Source organism: Ambystoma mexicanum, chromosome 1p, assembly GCF_040938575.1.
Source record: "Ambystoma mexicanum isolate Mex_15411 chromosome 1p, UKY_AmexF1_1, whole genome shotgun sequence".
Taxonomy (NCBI): Eukaryota; Metazoa; Chordata; class Amphibia; order Caudata; family Ambystomatidae; genus Ambystoma; species Ambystoma mexicanum.
In genome coordinates, this window is record NC_090921.1 from 362,670,796 (window position 1) to 362,692,752 (window position 21,957).

The window sequence follows — 21,957 nt, forward strand, 5'->3', positions numbered from 1 at the left end:
GTTAGACATGTAATTCTACAGGACAAAGCAGCCCCTTACCTAACCGATCCTAACTGGGCAGGAAATACCAACCATTTACTTGTAAATGTGGGTTTTCAAGCTTTTCCTAAAAGCTGTGTAATTGGATTCCAATCTAAGGCATAACGGAAGGTTGTTCCATTTTTTTTACTGCCAACACTGGGAATGCTTTCCCCAGACTGTTGGAGCGTTTGTGAGCTGAAACGGAGATGGGACCCTGGGCTTCAGATCTTAGAGAGCGCTTGTGCGCATATGAGGTGATTCTTTCCTTTTAGGTATGCCGGTGCTTTCCCATAAAGGCATCCATGTACCAGGATCATGGCATTAAACCGAATCATGTCCTCGGCAGTCAGCCAGTGTAGGGCTCTTCTATCCTTTCTTCCTTTTTACTGTTCTGACTGTGTTGGTTTTGTTTTGTTGCCATGAACCATGATGAAGGTAGACCATTTTTGATGGATTCCGGTTGCGTGGAAATCGCAATTCATGCAATGCAGACATGGATAGTGGAACATTCTACAAATGTATTCCGAAATCCAATATAGCGACTCATGCTGTACATTATTTAGTAAGTTTTATACTATAAGCTGGCAAAATTAAACTGCACAGAGCTATGAGCTCAAACAGAACGCAGGGTGTAGAGAAACATACTGTGCCTATTGGCAGATAATTAAATAAGAACGCTTATAGATATGTACACCTTCAGAATCTGAAATAATATTGTACGAGTTTTTAGATGAGACCAGATGCTGCTTGCTCAAGCACATGGAGAAATATGTTTTGGGTATTGGCCAATTACAAGGTAGATCATGGTGACTATAAGACGGCAATACAGAAACGTGCTTAATTGAAGAAAGAATAGAAGAGCTATGTTTAAAATTACTTTAGCGAAAACAGAAGGCAGACTACAGTGTAATATGCATTGTTCATAGGTGAAAAATGCTATATAGAAACTTGCGTGTACATAAAGAAAACAGTTGAAAGCCAGGCTTTGAGCATAGATGAAACAGGACTTTAAAGTAACATGATATTGGTGAATTCATAAGGCAATGGCGAGAGCTGTGCTGGGGCACAAACTGCAGAATATAAAACTTGCTATGCGTGCAATTAGGAGACGGGCTATAGAGAAACATAGCAGTAACGCAAGCCGAAGTTTGATTATGGAGAAATATCACAATGGTGCAGCTAACCAAAAGTAAGATATATTGGGCCTCATTATTAGTTTGGTGGTGTGGCCAAAAATGGTGGTAATGGAGTTAACACTATTACTGCATCGCCAAACTATGGGGCTTAAGGTAAGGTGAAGGAAAATCTCCAGCAGAATTATGGAGGTAATCCCTCTGCCGCCAAAAAGATGGCCAAATAGGCAGAATTACTGCGGTAATTCCACCGGAAATCCCTATGAACGCCAGTAAATGGGGATCCCTCCGGACCATGTGGTGGTAACGGTCTATCCATTTGGTGGTAGTTTGGTGGATTTACCACCAAACCTGTAATGAGACCCATTCTATTGACACAGATGTTACGGGGTGAGATATAGAAATACTAACCTGCTATTCCAACAAACAGTAGATGGTTTATAGAGAAATATGTTGTGAGCGTGTATAGTAGAAATTGCTAAAGGGCGACGACTATGGAGAAACTGCATGTGAGAAGATAAGACCCACATAAACAAACAAAATTGGAAGAGAGTGAAGAAGGATCATTCAGATTTGAGGCGCATGCTATTAGTACAGAGCAAAATCACCATTGCAGCGTAATAGAATTACTTTTGTACATAGGAGAAAGATGATTGGCAAAGACAGTATTACAACAAAACCTGTCATGAACTGAAAAAAAGGCTAGAAACCTAAATTGTTTTTGCCGTATACAAGATACTATAGAAAAATATGCCGTGAATACATACAGAAAAATGGCATAGATGAAATGCAATAGCAAAGAAAATTGAAAACGTTTGCGATGCGACAGAAGAGCAATCGCAGACCAGTATTGGTATATCGGAACATGCTATCGTGATAACATATGAACATGTGCTATATGAGAAGATGTATGAAAATTAGACTAGACCAACAACATTCGGGTAATAAGACGGGAGAAAAACTAGATAATACAGTCCACAGAAACAAGCATGGGGGCATGTTGGGGGCAGACTAGATATTGCAATGATAAATATTGATATGTTGTAATTTGTTCTTTTCAGTAAGCCACACCCACTGATTTAACATCCCCCTATTATACAATACCAGTCTCAATTCTGGGACAAGAAAGCGTTTTTTATTTTTATTAAAATAAAAAATTCAATTGAAGGGTGGTCTCTTACATTAAACCTATGCAGCTGGTTTACAGAAAGAAAAGCTGGCCTGCCTATTAAGATATCACTAAAATATAACATGCACATACTCATTCCAGAATTAATATTTATACGTTTAAAAGCTTCTAATCCTGAATAATACAAAGTAACTTCCAGCCCCTGTTTCATCCGCCTTGTGGAAATCTGGTCTATTTTTGGTAACATCTGCTTCAGGCTTCCTCTTGGACAAGGCTCATGATCTCTGCCATCTCCAGATCATATCCCAGCTCAGCACTCATGGAGTGGGAACCCTTTCTGCCGCCTACAACATTCCAAGCAGCACATTGTAATTCAATCATAACGTTGCTGTTTATATGCCAGTGTGTTTAATACTTTGCACAACATATACATAGCTAACTTTCTTTCAATAATTATCAAATTCTATGAAACACTTTATTTACTCCAATATCAATACAAAGTATTGGTATAAGAGAAAGGTTGCAGAGAAAAACTGCTTTAATGTGAAGTACATTTTATAGGTTCCCCTCTACCCCCATGTGTAGATATGTTTCTGTGGGTTCATAGCATGTGTGTATATATGTGAAATGCACAGGCAATTGGTTTATTTACATAACCTAGGAACATGGTTGTGTGATTTGAAAGCAAAGCAAGTACCCCTACCACTCTTCGCAGATAGTGATTATCTATATCTGGGTCAACTCCTTTCTGCAATATGTCAGGAGCAAAGTTTAAATGTTTATTTAAACTTGTATAATTTTTGTGGAAACCGAAGAGGCTCAGCTAAGTTTCCTTTCATCCGTCCCAATATATCTTTTTAGATGTGTGGCATTCACAGGTCACAATTTATCAATCTATTCTAGAACTGTGTGTTGGTCTATACATCTGAAAACGCTCAAGGTATAGTTTACTTGGCTATGATCTATAGTGCTTCACTCTCTGCACAGGAAAATGCTTTCTATTCTTCTCTGCACCCACATGTTTCTTCTAGTTTATATGAAATCTCACTTTGTTTTGAATACAGTGAGAAGGCAGGCTGCTTTACCCACTAAACTGTTAAGGCATTCTATGATGAATCAATCCACCAGTGACATGCCTTCCAGTTCATCCATTCCAGTGACAGGTTTCTAGGGGACAGATATCTAATTGCATTGGGGAATTATTTGTATACTCCCTTTTTGGATAATTCAGACACAGAGCCAGCTTGACCCAAAGAGCTTTCAGGTAATCTCCCTGACGGCTCAGTCCCTCTGGCCCCTGTTTCATCCGTCTTGTGGAAATCTGGTCTATTTTTGGTAACATCTGCTTCAGGCTTCCTCTTGGACAAGGCTCATGATCTCTGCCATCTCCAGATTATATCCCAGCTCAGCACACATGGAGTGGGAACCCTTTCTTCCGCCTACAACATTCCAGATCGCTCTCTCCACTTCATGTGGGTTTCAACTTAAATAGCCGCCTATCTACTCACACTGTCATATAGAAACTGGTTAGTCTGTACATGAATAAACCTGCAGAAAACAAATACATGACCGGCTATTAGTTGAAACCGAGTAAAGACAAATGCATGATAACATATTGGCATTTAAGATCATGCCTGTGTTGCCCCAAAATGCCTGCATTTTCCCCTGTGACACACACCTGTGATGACTTTGCCAAAATGTTACCATTGTGTGGCCATATAAAGGCACGAAGGTATGGCCTCAAAATGTGTGCCCTCTGCTAGCCATTGGCTAGTGACTACCGACGAGTAAGAAATGCTGTGTTACGTGCAGGTGGACAATTGAATGGGCGTATGACTTTTTAGGCCTGGCTAGTTGTTTGCAACTGGAAATGTGTATCTCTGATTTTGATGGCTTTGCCCTGAAATGCCAGCATGTGCCCCTCTAAGACACACCTATGATGGCAGTGCCCCAAAATGGCAGTATTTGACTCTATAAGGACATTAATGTAATGGCATTGCCCGAAATGTTGCCAGCATTTAACCCTGCAAAGCCATACCGGCTGATGAGTCTGTTATCCAAATTTAAAGATGACGATCGAGGCTAGGTGCCAAATGAGCACTATAGTGAAGCGCATCCTTCAGGGGATCTTGGAAGCCGACTGGATACGCTGGCTGTCAATAGCTGGAATAGGGTGGGGTTGTGAGCCTGGCTAAGGGAATTTGACTGGCAATACCATGTTGGGGAGTGTGGTATTATCTGTTTGCCGTTAACCTGGTGTCTGTCTTCATAATACATTTTAAATGACACGTCATTTTGCATCCCTTCCTTTCCTTCTAAGAAGGCATGTCTGAAAGGTGTCTTTATCTGAGTTTCTTTAAAACTAGCTGGGGGGAATAAATCTGGCTGATACTGGGACTTCCAAAATCTAAGAGGCCTATTCCTGGTAGCAGGATTTTAAATGGCCGTATGTTGGGAGAACCTGACGATCGGGGAATCGCAACTCGCCATCTTAAAAAATGTGCAGGCTTTTTTTTTCTCACCAAAAAATCTTGGTAACATTGAAACACTTATTGCTTAATTGTCTGAACCTTGAACAAAAGATTAAATCTACTTGGAATCTTTTATCCACAGGCATCTGAAATAGCTAGATCTTGTTGCTGGGAATACTGTATCTTTTATTGTGGCTTTCTCGCCTTCTATCATGTATTGAACAAAAATTAACACAGAAAAATTAAAATGAATATTAAAGGATTTGCGCATCTGTATGAAGGGTAGAAAAGTATAATTCTGAACTGGATTTTGTGTATGTAGAACTATGAGATCAAGTTCATTGAAATATGATGTAGTTATATGGAAAAGTGATGGGTAAGGTGATGAGATCATGTTGCACCTATAAAACCCTGTTTCTCTCGGTATACATTAAAAGTATTGCTATAGTCAAATGAGGATTACTATATGATACTATGGTTGTTTATGGGATCCAAAGAAATTTTGTTAAACTTATGATGGTATATTGTAAATATACCTACTACGAACAAAATGAAGAGATTTTTTTTTTTATATATGTGTGGTTTTAAAAGAATTGTGTCAAGCGGTAAAAGTGTGATATCTATGTTGTAAAAGTTTGACAATTTATTTTTTGATATTTTGTATAAACTAAAAACAACTTTTAATTTAAAAAAAGACTTGTATGGAGCTTGATTCACTAAGTGAATACCTCCTGTGCTACGTGTGAAAACTAGGGCTTGTACACTATTACATTGAACATTGATATAGTAGAACAACGTATGTTACAAATGGAAGTCTGTAATGTATCGTGTGCAAACCCTAATTTGAACACGTTTTCAGAGGTACAAGATATTTACTGTGTCTCCGCTTTAAGTACTCTTTGTCGAATTGCAGCACCTATATGGATGGTAACTGCACACTGTCTTAATCCCCTTCACAGAGTGGGAATTTAACCCACATCCACAACAGGCCATCTGATTTTATGTATTTATTGGGCATTTGTATGGCGTCTATGCACAAGTGTTTCTAGGCGCCACAAGACAGAAAATGGGGGTCGCGGGCGACCTAGGAAAAAGAAACAACAATGACGGTTATATTGGCCTTGTGACAGTCCTATCGTGCAAGTGCAGACAAAGGTGATAAGTAGCGGGGGAGGGCGGGGTGCAGTCGTGGGGGGCACAAGTGGGGGTGAGCAGTGCTGAAGGGGCCAACGAGGGCAAGTGCCAGCTTGTTCACCCCCGCAGATACCTACCAAGAGGACAGAAGGTGGGTCAGATCCAACACCACCCTGGGAAAGTTACCAAGCGGACCTGGCCATGCTCAACCAAATCTGGCTGCCAGCCACGGTTCTAATTCAAGAAGGGGGGGCGTTGTACCCTATAGGGGAGGTTCTATATACCTCCATAGGGGTCCCAGATTGTCCTCCAGTATTTATGAACCCAAGGAAGTGCTGGTGAATTGGTGCACTGCTTGGCTCTGGGTAGTGCGAGGCTACCTTTGTCACACGGGAGAAGGTTGTTTTAAGTGCATTAGGCTGCCTTACCTGGGAAAGTGCTTACGATTGTGTGCATATTGATTTTAGAGAACCAAGCTTTTGGGGCGTGGGGGGCATACTTGCCTTTGTCAGGAGATGTCACCCCCCACACCCTCACAAAACTGTCATTGGAGTTCAACTGCAAAATATTACGAACTCGGTCGCTTTGGGGAAAGGGTGAAATGGGTAATTACCACTGGGCTAACTCACTGTTGTGTAAGCGAGGAGATTGTTAACCCACCCTGTTTAGGTGAAGGAGTCTTCAATGGAAAAGTGGATGGATTGTGTAATTTATTACTAGTATTAATAATGTTCTTTCATTTGTGTTATGATGTACTTTTATGGCCGAAGTAAAGTCATTGATGATGATGAGCCGCTTACATTAGGAATAGACATAGTAAAAATATTTAGCTGTGAATGGAAGTCTTTTACTATATCTGCTAAATGAAATTGTTATAACTTTACGTTTCCCCTGTAACCAGCCTATACCCATTACTTGCCTCTGCTTGCAACTCCATAACAAACAGCTCCTCCGTCCGTCTTCCCTGTGCTTTTCCCATTGAATCCAGTGTCTGAGAAACTTTCCATATCCGCAGGAAGGAAAGTGTGGATGACAACATAAGGCTGGCAGTTTCGCTGTTGCTGCCTCAAAGTAAATGTGGTATTTATCTAAATAGGGGTGCTTGCATTTTTGACATGTCTAGGCATGTAAACCAAAAAATTGCCCATGTGTGTTCAGCCAATTAGATCTTCGAAGAAATACACACCATTTGTCAGTGTATGATTCTACACAACTGTTGTTTTATATTCCAAAAGGTATGGTCTTACTTTGGCCTCTCTCTGTATGTGCTGCAACAGTAAGGTTTTCACATGATCACCATTGTTTGGGTTTTTAAAATCATTGTCCTGGAATAGTGAACTGCAAACTCTTTATTGATGTACAAAATAAAAAGCATTTCTGTCCAATATCGATACAAGAGAATGACCTCCGAGAAGTGCTCGCACTTCGCACGTTGGCAACCTTTTTATTGACAAAAGATCAACATGTGTAATAAATGGCTTTTTAGGAGAGGAGTAGGCCAGAACAAATGGTTGAAAATCTGGGGACATTTCACCCCCACCCCACCCCAAATGGAGGGCCCCCACCTCATGCAACCCTCCCTGGGGGCAGATATCTGCTCCTAGGAACGGGCATCTGACCCCAGGGAGGGATGCATGAGGTGGGGGCCCCCCTATCTGCCCCCAGGGAGGGTTGCATGAGGTGGGGCCCTCCATTTGGGGTGGGGGGGGGTTGAGGGCCACCCCCCGTTGCGGTACATCATTCGCTGCCAATTTAGGGTGGCCCTCAGCCCCCCCTAAAAAGCAGCCTATGAATTTGTATATTTTTTTTTGTTTACCCAACTTCGCTTGGTGCAGATGGCCACATTAGTGTGGCTATCTGCCCCCAGGGTGCCCAAACCCTACTGCCCCATCTATTGGGGGTCCTGCCCCACCTTTTGGGGTGGCCCTCTTCCCCCCTCACCCCAAATGGAGGTGGGGTGTACCTCACGCAGCCGTTTGGAGGAAGCCCAGGGAGGCCTGCATGAGGTGTGTCCCCCAGCCATTGGGGGTGGGGTAAGGGGGGGCTCCCCAAAAGGTGGGGCAGGACCCCCAATAGATGGGGCAGTAGGGTTTGGGCACCCTGGGGGCAGATAGCCACACTAATGTGGCCATCTGCACCAAGCGAAGTTGGGTAAACAAAAGAAAATATACAAAATCATAGGCTGCTTGTTCCTATGTAAGATCTCAGTGGGTATTTAGGCCAAGAATATACAACATCAAGCTCCAGTTCGGCCATGGACAAAAAAGACTAATCCTGTGACACAAACCGGTGAAATATTACATCGGTAATTTCACTGGTTATTGCAGGCACAGAAGAAAGAATTGGTACATTGTGATTATCGATAGAGGGGCATATTATTTTACTTATTGATGCCAATTGAAAAACCTATGTTTTTATCGCTTTTCAGAGCCGTTCCTGAACACAAGTTATTTTTTTTAAAATATATATGTAAACCTGTCCTTAGACCTTTGCTGGCTCTGCCCAGTGACGCGAGCTGCACCCCATTGATGATACCAGGAGGTGGACATGCTTCTCGTGGTGTCTGGTGCCAGTTGTATAGAAAACGATGTTCAGCAATTCCCCACTGCTTCATATACTTGTCAAGCGTGCTTTGCATTTGATTGACAGTGGTGGATGGTGAATTTTGTTTTATTGGATAGGCATAAATATTTTCTGCAAATGTGGATGAGGGGTCCAGTTTAGCAAGGTAGCACAAACAACCCCACCACCCCAATCACAACTGCCATCTCCAGATTATTTTTTTAAAATAATGGTTTAAAATAATTCATTATAAAGCACACTTTGTGAAGATTTGGACAAATGCCGGTTTGTAATCGGTTTTGTGGGGTAACTCCAATAGATTCATGCCACCAACATTGCACAGAAGCATTTCCCAACGCGTTTTTATGATGCTTTTCCCCACAATATCAGTATAAATCATGTTTAAGTTGGCTGTGCCCAATCATGCCCGTATGCCCATCTAAGAACATATTTATGTTTGCTTTGTGCATAATACCAGTAATGATCCTGTAAGAAAACATGTCTAAGATGGCTCTACCCATCTTCCACACACACCCATACAGCATAGTGCAGACGCAAACATGCTCAATCCTCATGCAGCCACGCACGCACACATACTTTTCTTCTTACCTGCAGCCTCTGTATAGAATCCGCTCCGCCAGGTCCTGCGACGGCTCTGGCTCCCTAGCAATATGAACCGGAAGCGTGTCATGGTTCCTGCACGTGACGCGCAGGGGTTGTAGCGTCCCTGGTAGTATGCCCCTGCAGCTTTGAATATGTGGGAAGGCACAGGAGCACCCTTATGCACATTCAAATCTGCAGTAACCCAGCCTACTTCCCCGTTGGGCAATGCAAGGCTAGGGAAGCAAAATGCCCCAGGCCTTGTGTGGCACCTTGGACATTGGACATGGGCACTGCATTACGAACTGTCAAAGGGAAACCTAGTTTTCCTGTGACCGTTCAAGCAGCATATTAGAGCTCCCGCAGCTGCTTGCTGAAGCTGAAAGAGCGCTTGGTGTTTTCATTGGGCTGGCTTGGTGACTCGTCCAAATTTTGTTTGACACCCCATCGCCCATTATGGAAGAGCGGACTCATGTGATTGGACAGGGTCTTCTCGCATGGCAATGGACTGCGTCTGCAATGCACCGCTCCATGAGCTAGAAACAGTGGTCCTATTAGTTCCCGTCACAATGTGTTGATCCCTGTTGAAATGATGGCGTTTGACATTAAGGCATCACGTCACCCTGGTCACAGAAGAATCGTATAATTGAAATCTGGTGTCATCGGATTTTCCATGGCACCATGTCGGTGCTAGTCTTGCAGTTTGGTTGTTGGTTGCACATTAACCAGTGAAAAATCAGTGCAGCCCAGTGGTAGAAGTGTGGGAAAAGAAGTAGTGGAACTATGTTCCCTACTGGCCTGTCCCGCTCCCCACATACCCCATCACCAGGCCCACTCCTGCGCACAATACAACTCCCCCAAACGCATGCACCCGCTATTTAAGGAAACGTTCAGTGCAGTGCAATGAAACAGCACGTTTCAACTGATTCTAGCACGAAACCATTCAGGAAAGGTTTCTTTTTTAAATAAAAGTACAGAAACAGTAAAACGTAATTAAAAATATATATATATTAGGACCACCGGTCCCGCCCACTTCGACCACTGCTGCAGCCTTTCTCCCAGAAGACAAGACCCTATTTTTATAACCTGCGTCTTATCCAATCGCCAACCTTGTGTTCTTGTCAAACATATGGTGCGTTTCTTACTTCTGCACCTCGGAAAATAACATTATAAAACATTGTAAAGTACTTTTAAACTGTCCAAAAATGATTTACCAGTGTATGTGGCTTAATTCATGTACAATTGGTCCCCATGTCCAATCCTCCAGAGCCACATTGACTCCACGTTTTAACAATATCCATAAGAAAAGTCACACTATACAGAGCATCTGAGTGGAGACCCTACTGAACACTACGCTGCAGATGCAACCTTAGAATCTGGGAACTGTACTCCCAGCTGTGTGTACACTAGTAAGATCACCTCGCTTTCCTCCACTCTCTATTATATTCCAGCTCTCCTTACTGCCAATTTGTGGGATTTGTGTCTGCTTACATGTGGAGATATTTTAACACAGACCCAGACCTCCAAATAGTTTTTTTTTCTGGCAGCGCTTGGCCCCTGGTTCTATTTTACAGTAGATGCTAAATCACATGATAGTTGCCACATGAAAGGCACTAGTAGGGTTCAGGAACCTCCAGGAAGGCCGGACTGTGGTTGAAATCCAGTAGTTCCTGCCTGCTTTACCATCTATAGAACTTGGCCGTCTGGGTTTAGGGGAGTGACTAGAGGGGTTTTGCACACTTTCTTGGGCATGGTTTCTTCATGCCTGGGCTCACCAAGACACTGGAAGGGTCAGACGTCTGACCACGGCTAAGCCATAGACCGGCTTGCTGTTCTTGAGCACACACACACCTAGGGGTTTGCTAACAAGGACATACATGAGGAAACCAAAAAAGTGAGGGGGTTTTGGCTCGCTTTTCAGGGAGCTATTGCAAAGAATGTCCAAATCGTATTTCTGTCATAGAACCCCTGTCAAATGTTGTTGGGGGGGGGGGGCCTAGGGAATGAAGAAGAGATTTGCCATCTGTGTTTTCTTGGGAAGGCCCTCAACATACCATTCAGTAAGTAAATTCCAGATATAACCCTTGGCACAGCGATCACCTCTTTTCCAGCTATCTCTCCTTTGCGCTGCGCCCGAGTTTCATGATAAATGTGGTCCAATTGTTTGCATAACTCCACATTTTCCTTTGTGTGCCTTCCTGAGCACCTTATCTATTTTTCTATCTCATTCCAAGTACCTACTCAACTTTGCTCCTGCCTACTGCTATTGAATGTGGGGTTAAGCCCCGTTCCAGGTGCTGGAAGGCAGGGTAGTGGTCACCATCCTAAGTTAATGGGCCGTGCATAGCGAGGGCCATTAACGAGGGCTCCAGGCCATTACCCCACTGTTCCAGCACTTGGAATGGGGGCTTAAGGCCGTTAGCACCCTGGGCTACCAAAGCTGTAAACTGGAGTGCTTAAAAGGATTTTCCTACGTTCAACGGGATGCGTGTGGGGTCACTTTGTATGAAAGAAAATCCTTTACAAAGGTGGCTGCCATGGAAAGAGAAGCCGGGGCTCCATATGGAGCCCCTCTTCCCTTTCCTTGTCGGCCTGCAGGAGGCAAGGGGAAGGAGTGGATGCAGCAGCGGCACCCGCTGCTGCCGAAATGAGGTAAATAGGGGGCTGGAGAAAAAAAAGACAGAGTGGGGGGGGAGATGGCGTTGGGGGGAGCCGGCCGTCAGGCAGTATGGAACAACCCTGTGTTCTTGCCACCTCGCTGGCTGCCGCCCCTGCCGGGGTGCTAATGTTTGATCATGCTCCTTTGGCAGTTCTAAGTAACAAGACTGTCAAATGCGACGTCACATTGTTAAACGTTAACAATGGTATTTAACTTTGAAATATGTCTACCTGACTTCTCCATGTTGCATTTATGCTAACTTTTTTTTTCTTCTTCTGCGCAGGTGGTTTCGGATGCAGAGAGTCTTAACGCCTTCCTCACAAGAAAGGACAGTCGCTATCTTCTCCCCAGCATCGGGGCCAATGCCCAGTAGCACAGGCCTTGCCTCGGGGTTCTCGCTACATTCGGATGGGGGTATCTTTGGCCGAACGCTGTCTGCACGTCTTCTGCCCTGGCAGATGCAGCAGGTTCGCACCAAAGCACGCGGAAATGAGTACCAGCCTAAAAACATGAAGCGAATCCGCACTCACGGTTGGCTCAAGCGCCTCAGTACACGCGGCGGCATCGAGGTCATCCTCCGGAGGATGTTGAAGGGCAGGCAGTCCCTGTCGCACTGAACCTGGGGGCTTGGTTTGCAGTCTGATTTCTGAAGCATCGTCTATAGCCTGCAGTCTTCTTGAAAAGAAAAGACGCCTTATCGAAAAGTGGGGGAACACTAGCCTTCACTGTCCCTGCTGCAAATAGTGGGAAAGTGGTCCTAAAGTGCAGAACTCTGCTGCCTCTTAGCAACGGCCATATTGCAATCTTTCACACTGGGAAATGCCATCCCTTCTCTTTTCGTTTCTGTCTGAGCATAACAATTGTATACTTTCATTTGTCATCAGTAAAAGAGCACATCTACAAATATGTTTTAGTGTTTTCCTCTATTGGAATGTTTTTGGTGCTTACATAGCATGAGTATTGCATAGGGACTTGCAAGTGATGTGCTGTGATGGAATGGAGATCTGGGTAGCTCTTGCTGCAGTGTTGTGTGAAAATCTGAAGAAGTAAACCCCGGTGTGTGGGTGACTAGCTACATGTCTGTGGACACCCGGACTGGCCACGCACTGAAACTGAGCATGCTTGGGATCAAGTGTGACTTGGTCAGGTTCATGTATGCAAGGGTGCAATATCATTGAGCTATTTGGACTTCAAACCCCCGAAATGCGGCGCTGTCTGTTGTGGGCCCTTTCGTACAGCATGTCAGTGAGGTAACTGTTACAATGCACAGTGTGCCAGCAGCAATGCCAATAACATTGACACCCTTTGTATGACATTAAATATAATCCCAATGGAGCCAGTTCTCAAGCTCTCCACCTACAGCTGCCTCTACATTTAACTCCTGCCAACTCATACCAATACGGGTTGCCTTTTCTTAAGCCTGATGTACGTGACTGGAAATGTGTTGGGGCATTTCCATCTGACTGGTGACATGCAGCTCCTGTTACTTACCAAATCCCTGCCTTATCCAATGGCAAAAATAATTAATATGAGACACAAAATTGAAGTCCTTTTATTGACGCTTACTTTACACCCATGGTGTCTGCTATTTTGAAACGCAAAAAGGAGTTTCTCATATTCAAATTTTAGCTTAGAAAATGTGGATATGTGCTCCTTTTGCACATTGTTTTTGAGGGACAAAGTATAGCAAATTTGGTATGCGTGTGTGGATCCTACTGCTGGAATAAAATGGTCTGCAGCAGGGCACAATTGGCGTGTATTGATAGATGCATGTGTAGGTCGTCCTGCAGGGAATCGAATGGTCAGTCAAACGGGATTGGGATGCGTTGGTAGACCTGTCGCGCAGAAACTCATCATGGTATCTGCTCGGATTGCCCCCACAAGCAGTTTCGCATTTCTCTCAAAACGTGACTTTTCCAACAGCACATGACCATGGACCAATCTCAATGGATACACAGACCCACAACTTGTACAGTACCATGCTGCTCTCGAGCTAGCTCCGTGCTTTAAACAACAAAATACAATTAAACGTGTGGGTCTTGCTGGTGGAATAGAATTTTGTTTGCATAGCACGACTGGGATGTATTTTTACCTGCCTATGTAGGTCTTCCGAATGGAATGGAATAGGAAGACTCGTCCATCAGGTTTTGTCTTTACATGTGGTCATCCCCACATAATGAATTCCACTTGGGCACTTATACTACTTATCGCACATAGATTGATGGTAACTTTCAGTTTACAGATGGCAAGTATGATCGCATGTTATTATGCTGGTACATTGACCGTTGTTTTCCAACCATGAATGGTGTGCACACTATCACCTAACAGTGATCATTAACTTCATAGGCTATCTATGGGGCAAAAATAAGATGCCTTCTAGTATGCAGAGTCAATAATGCAAAACATTCTCAATTTCAATCCAACTGAACTCTGGAAGGGATTCCCTCCTCCCCCCTGACTCATTCAATATTAAAAGTCTAATGAAGTCAATTTATTAAAATGCAATTAAGTTGTAAGGAAACATATTATACTTGTTAAGGTTTTGTCTCACTATGTCTTTGCATCAACATATGGACACATTTGAATAAACCAAATTATCGAATTAATGATGTCTCTGTTCTATAGAATGAATAATATTTGCATTATTTACAGTAGCAAAACAAATATTTTACAAAAATCAAGTTCTATTCAAAACAACTTCTTTTAATCCTTGACAGACAGGATGATCTTGGCAGCATCCATATCTCTTCTATTTAACTGCCTTTACTGGAATCATTTTGGTTTATTCCACCCCTCCTCAGTGTAGTCCTAATCTTTTATTTTAGAAAACATATAAACTTAATCACTGCTTTAGTTCTCGGAAAATAACCATGTAGCTAAGCTCATCTTAAAGCACTCACTAACCTGATCATCGTCCACAAGATCTTAAAGACATCAATAAGGCTAGTCAGTGGTTTAAGTAGAGTTTAGCTAAATGGCTTCCAAGTTCAAATGGTAATTAATAAATCCCCAATAAAAAAGAGTATCTGAATATAAAGATATGGGCATTCTGCTTGATGTGGGTTGAGAATCACTATGATGGTCTAAAGCAGAAAGTAATATGCTTGGTGAATACACTGGAATTGGTTGATACATCTGGGTGCCATGTTGTTATGTCAGTCATTTCATATGGCATAAGATATGCGCTTTGAAGAACATACTTTGGGTAAACTTGAAGCTTCAGATTATAAGAAATTATATGCACGGCAATTAAACATTTTTAAAGAGAAGGCAATTTATTAAACATTACTACAAAAACTTTACATACTGTTAACACTCTAGTCAATGACCTTTCAAATATCTAGTGTGCTTTTTGTGTGATGTTTTCAAGTGTATTATCATTTAATTGTTTTAGTTTTTCTTCTTTTTTTAAGCAATGTGTAAGTAAATAACACTATAATAAAAACGTTGCTTGCTTCCCAAGATTGTCCAATTATTTTTATAATGGATTTTACCCTACAACTTATTTAGTCACATGGACCAACCTTGATATAGGTTTTGTTGTTGAGCTCTTAATGAATCCATTCTGGAAATAGATTCTGCTTTGAACAAAACTGATGTTAGTATCTCATATTTGCACTGATGTGCTTTAAATTAAGAACATGCCTTCAGATGATGTATTTCTCATTATTCTGGTTCTGATACGATTCACCTGTATCGCATCTTAAGAATTGGCTATATGGAGTCATTCATTGCGTCATAAGGATGCTTACTTGTGGCTAATAGTAAATTATTTCTGCTGTATGTATTCTGTGTTGTCGCTTCAAATCTCTCATTCCTTCCAGTATGCCATTACATCCAAGAAGTGTATTTCTTTTCTCTCGCCTGTTTTCCATTCTAAATGTATTCTCCCAATGGGTCTGACCATATTCCAAAGATGATATCGATGTGTCGAGCTTCAAATGTCTTCTCCATTTTAAATTCGTAAGAATCAATTTATTCTCAAAAAATACATTGGCATACCCAGGGACCAAATGTTCCCCTATTAACGTATAGGAAACCTGTAAAAATGATTGATCTTCAAAAGACAGGAGAATGAAATAATAATGTTATTTGTGCCTATTCCACCTGTTGGTGTTAGTAACAGCCATTTAGTTGCTTCTAAACTATCCAGATCAGTTATTAATCTATAAAGACTCACTACATGTAATGTTAAATCTAGCTGTACATCCTCTAATAATCTTTTTTTTTTTAAAAAAAGAAGTCCCAATCTTAAAAAAAAAATCCATATCTTTTGTGAATGTATTGCTCACGTGTACGAGTGGTTATTGGGTTCTCAATATAAATGCTGAGTGTCTCCAGAACTTATCCAAAGTGGTTATGAATTTTTGGAAGAATGTAAAATACAGGCATAACCCACAAACTGTTCTCTGCTTCCAAGGTTAATGTATGACCTTCTGATTAGATGTAGGGTCAAAATGTAACTTCATGTTTCTCTATTGCTTAAAACTGTTTCAAACTTTATCTCAATCAGTATTCGAACCTTGGGTGGGTGAATAACCCGTTCCTATTGGCTAATTTGCAGGGTATACAAACCGGTAAATCTGAGTTTTCGTATAGCCTGCTGACAGCATTGCTTTACTTTTTCTCAGAAAGTGGTGCACCAACCGTGCTTTAACCCCCCTCTTGTGGTCCAATATTACATTTTACTACGAATACCGGCCTTTTTTCGTTTATTAGTAAAAATTTACTATGAGCATGAATCAAAATTTCTTTTCCTTTTAACTTAAATATTCCCAGGGAATAGTTTAAGTTCACAAGAAAGAAACGAAACGAATACACCTTTTTTTTTAAAATTTTTTTTATTTTCATGAAAACATTTTGTATGTTTGTGATTGGCCACAGGTTCTAATAGCTTTATAGAGATCGCCCTCTGGCCGTATCCGTGTTATGTGCTCTCATACCTCATTAAAAGCCCCTTCTGTGTTTGGCCATCTAACTGTGTTGTCAGTGCCCATAACTCTAGGTATGGCAGTCGGGCTAGATCTACAAAGCTATTGTGTCCTCTCCCTGTTGGTGAGCTTAATTGTGATGCTTTTATCTTCCCATAAATGCTTAGATTCTTTTTTTTTTTCTTCTCCTCGAAGTACATTTTAGAATATTTGATTTCAAGAAGACCACGAGGATAGCGTTTTGAATCAAGGGTATGAAGTTATTTGTCTTTAATTACTTTTCAAGTATCGTTGTACGCATCCATCTAAATCTATTTTTTCCTTTTCAAATAAAAAATGTCCTTTATTAGTGTCGGCAGAGGGGGCTGGTGTGTACGATTTTTAGATATTTTGCCAGTTATCTGGTGCAGTGGTTAGTAATGTAAAACGTAAGGTTTTCTATGGTGTCTGGCAAAGTGGTGCGTAAGAATGCAGACCGTTGTGATGGTTTCTATGGTGGTGTAGTGCGTTTTTCTGGGAATGTTAGTGTAGAAAGATGTGGCTTCGAGTGTATTTTTCTTGCTATAGTGTGTGTCATGATGTCTTGTTGGTTAGGGTGGGAAGTTGAGTATTGTAATGCCCGTTATTGTTGCCATATGTGGCCCATCAAAACACTCAATAACAGCCAACACATCTTTTTAACTTTGGCAACATCAAAGAGGTTGCGTTTATTGGTTTATATCCATACAACACCTTCTTTCTCCAGCTTCTATGCCTCATTATGCTACATCATGCGATGTTAACCCATGTGATGCTCTCCCGTGTTATGCTATGCATGGACACTAATAAGGCCTACAATTTGTAGTTTGGTGTGAGGGGCTTTAATTCTGATTTCACACTGACACTTTAAGGACGTTCCAGCTGCCATTTCATGGTACAGTGTATTTACTTTTTATTTATTGTGCATTTGTAAGGCGCTTATACATGAAGAGGGGAGGGAGCAAGGGAACAAAACGAGGCAATGGAATGAAGTAACAGTGAAGCAAAAGGCAGCGACAGTCCTATTAGGCCTTGTGAACATTTGGAGAGTAAAAGTGCAGAGAAAGAAAAGGGACAGTGGAGGTGGGTAAGTGCTAGAGGTTCCACACAGGGGGGTAGGGATGGGTGGGGGGAGGGCCAGCGAGCCTGTTGCAGGGCAACTGGTAAGTGCAAAGCAGTGACCACTTGGTAGTCGAGTGGTTACCTGCAAGTACAATAAGTGTGGGCCTGTGAGACAACGCAGGCCAGTGGGTGCCCAAAGGCAAGTGCAGGGGGAGGGACGGAGGCTGCAGGCGATTGGACAGAAGGGTAGGGCCCATAAGGATAAATAAGGGCCCAGGCCACCAATCTCCACGACTGGAGTTTCGCACGGGAAGGAGGAGGAGAATGGTAAAGTCTCGAGGAGTTTACGGATTTGCAGTGATTCTGCTCAAGACTGAGAGGAAGGGGGAGGCTGTGGAAAGAGATCGGCCACCTGCTCGCTGCTTTGAGAAGTGCTTGACAAGCAGAGTTGGAGCCAGAAGATCGGAGGGATCTGGATGGAGAGTATTTGATGAGCAAGTTGTAGATAGCATGGTCCTAGGCACCATACAGCCTTATGGATGATACAAGGGGATTTGAATTTGATCCTTGCAACAACCAGGGGTGAGATTTTGGGGCTGGAAAGATGCAGTCCCTGAGCTCGAGGCCAAGGAAAAACGCGCTATTCTGGATTTGCTGGAGGGAGCGTAGAGCGTAAGAAGGTAGATTAAGGAAGAGGCTGTTGAATAGTCCAGCCTAGAGAGTACCAGAGCTCTAGAGACAGAGTTTCTGGGGGAAGGAAGGGTACCTCTGAGGAGGTGGAGTTGGAAATGGGCATTCTTGGCAATGTCCAGGATGTAAGGAAGGAGAGAGAGGAGTTGAAGATGACTGCAAGGTTTCTGGCTTCTGATGGAGAGGGCTCGAAGAGGGCGGCCAGAGAGAAGGAGGGAAAATGGGAGAAGGTGTCCCGATAGAAAGGATCTCAATGTTACTGGCATTAAGACAGATCATTGGAGGTGCACCGAGACAATTGCAGACAGGCAGTCTGGGATGATGGAGGAGGAGGAAGAGCTTGAAAAAGAGTTGTGTGTCATCTGCGTAACACTGGAAATTACGAGAGACGGCAGCGATCACGTGAGGAAGAGGTGCAAGGTAGATGTTGAAACGTCAGTGTGAGAGGAAAGAGCCCTGGCGAACACCACATGTAGAGAGTGGTGGTGGTGGAGGAGGAGTGGGAGTAGGAGCCCAGCAGCACCTGGGAAGGGCGATCAGTGTAGCTGGACATACACCATGAACTAGCACCGACGATACTAGCACCGACGATACCAAACATAATAACATTGCAACCACAACATTACCATGCTGGCTGGTACCAATAAATAGGTGGATTTTTATCTTTAAATCCTATCATGGTTTGGGGCAATGACACTGACTCAGTGGTTGTAAACTGCACCGTTTGCTGATCTTTTAATATGAGCTTCCCCAAATATTACTAAGCAGTGCACAGGAAGCGGGCTCCTTGCACATTTCTGTCTCCTCCAACAGAAATCTTTTACATCCTCCCCCACCATTTTGAAGGGTTAGCCCACCCTCCACACCAAAGGTTCAAACTAGTTGCAGGTCTGAGCGTATGGATGTTATGCTCTTTGAGGTTGCTAACAACAGTGTTTGGCGATGCAGTTTTTCAGTATTATGGTTTTGTGGTGGCATGTGTAGCAGTTTAGGGTTGGAGAGTGAAAGTTGGCTGGTAGCAAGTAATGGGATGGGCTGGTAGCAAGTAATGGGGATGGGCAAAGTAATAGCACAGGGTGCTGCCAGTGGCTTCCTTCCACTCGCCTGCTCCACCAGTGTATAATGATGCATTGAGTAAGGCTGTTGGAGAATATCAAGCATTTTGCTCCTTTTGTACTTTGCCAGTGAGCATTATTAACGCTGCATGCAGAATAGAAGCTCTTGTCAGTATGGTAATGCTGTAGTTTTGATGTGCATGGCTGGAATGCTCTTACTGGTTGTTTAGATCATTTGCTGGTACATTTTGTATGTCTGGTTGCTTTATGTTGTGTCCTTGTGTGGCTAGCTCGTGCTGCAGTCGGAAGGGATACCCTGCCTAATTACCAACGGCAGGCCCTTGCTTTGTGAAATAAGCTGACACCGTAAGTGAAGAACAGCTTTATTTACTGGACCCTCAGAGCAGGCCCCGCTCTCGGAGAAAACATAAACCAACTGGCCCGTGTGGAATGTTCATTCCTAAACACTGAACAACATTCCACACGCGCCACATACATAAGCCATTAAAACATATCCTCTTCCCTTATACAACAATAAGAAAATAACACTTGATACACAATGCTAATAGATATATCAGTAAAAGAATGAAACTAAAATGCAATGAATATAACATAAATCACACTATTAAATAACTAAGGGCATCTGATCCATAAGTGAACCAAGATGCACGTTGAAGCTAACACTAAGTGAATCCAAAGTGTTAAATACATTAACGCACATAATCTCTGAATTTGGCAAGTGGTCCACAATGTCTAACAGGACGACCCACATCAACACAAACCTCTTCTAACATCCTCTTGTCTTCCCTTGCAGCCGCGCGCTCCACCACCGACTCATTCACACCTCTATCAGTCTCCCTGCCCTTTTGATTATACATCCTCTCAGGGGAAAAATCCAACACATCACCGACCTCATCAACCCCACCTTCATTGGCATCCTTATTCTTCCCAAGGACCACCACACGTCTCTTGCTCCAAGTTGAACCATCCTCCAACCGTACATACCTTTTCTCACATTTGACTACCTTCCTGGCAGGCATAAATGCACTACCCCCCCTTTCTGAACAAACCTGGGATTTTTTATACAAACTGTGTCGCCCACCACAACTTGAAACTCCTTCCTATTGCTCTGGGCGTATTTCATTGCCTCCTGTCGCGCCAAAACCTTGCGATGTACACTCTCCAAATCCAATTCACGGGGACCACCCCCTCCCATTGCCAAGGACATGAGGGTGGTTCCAGGTTTTCTTCCCCTCATGAGTTCAAAAGGGGACCTCCCAGTGCTTACTGACGGAGTTCTGCGGTATGCCGCTAAATACTCCAAAACAACCTCCTGCCAGTCCAGTCCATTCGCCAAAGCTAATTATATAGCACCTTTAAGGGTACCGTTTGCACATTCTACCAGGTTGTTTGCACTGGGGTTATACAAAGCCGTGTGATGGTGTTCCACACCGCACCGTACCAAAAACTCCTTCCTGACTCCAGAGGTAAACTGTACCCCGTTGTCCATAACCAAAACAGCAGGTATACCTTCCTATTCAAAGATCTTTTTTAAAACTGCAATGACACACTCCGAGGTGACTCTTCAAATGCCGCCACCTCAATCCACCTCGAAGTGTAATCTACAAGAACCAGCAAAAACCTGCATTCTGGCTGCAAGCATTAAAAAGGACCCATGATATCTGGAGCTACCTTAGACCAAACTGCAGTGGGAACCTCTACCAGATGAACCGGCTGCAGATAGACCACCTTGCTTTTATTGCTAATGGCACAAGCATGGCAGTCCTTCACCACTGCCTCAACATCCCGATCCATAGAGGGCCACCAGTACTCCTCCCGCAGCCTCCTCTTGGTCAATGAACACCCTAGGTGCCCCACATGAGCCAATTCCACAATCCTACTTCTTAAACACACCGGAGGCACCAACCTGGCACCTCTAGACGCACCCCATGGGCCTTCAGCCAACTCATCCAGCACTTGGATATAGACCTTGCCTTCAGGTCTATCCTTGACCGCCTCCCAGCCCTTGCTGAGACCCCCTCTGATCCAACTCTATTCTATATCAGTGTCGCTCTCTGCATCCCACACAGACTTATCCACAGTAGGAACGACGCAAGCAGTCTGACACTCCAATAGCTCCTCCTCTTTCACAACCTCTCCACCCTGACAACTAGCCTGCTCCAGAACAGGAAGCCGTGATAAACAGTCAGCTACCAAATTTTGTTTTCCGGGAACGTACTGCATAGAGAAATTGTATTCTTGCAATTCCACAGACCACCTAGCACTTCTTGGAGATTTATTTATTTTATTTATGTAGCGCTAAAGCCTGCAGGCATCAGAGCGCATTCCAAAAAGACAGGACAGTGATTACAAAAACGGGACAAGAATAGACCCACAGAAGATCGTATCATGGGGAGCTGAGAGAGGTCGCTAGTCCAGTTTATTTAAAGAGTAGGATCTTTAACTTCTTTCTGAAGAGTATGTAGTTAGTT

The 21,957-nt window shown here is 43.1% G+C and overlaps 1 protein-coding gene across 1 annotated transcript in view; it reads left to right on the forward strand.

Annotated features, from left to right (window-relative positions):
* The window catches only part of MRPL34 (mitochondrial ribosomal protein L34), a 29,820-nt gene extending 17,207 nt beyond the window's left edge, over positions 1 to 12,613 (forward strand). Inside the window, exon 2 of the mRNA XM_069648956.1 lies at positions 11,993 to 12,613. Coding sequence (XP_069505057.1) covers positions 11,993 to 12,326 — 334 coding nt within the window. The 3' untranslated portion in view covers positions 12,327 to 12,613. The remainder of the gene's footprint in view (positions 1 to 11,992) is intronic.
* Positions 12,614 to 21,957: the final 9,344 nt, after the last annotated feature.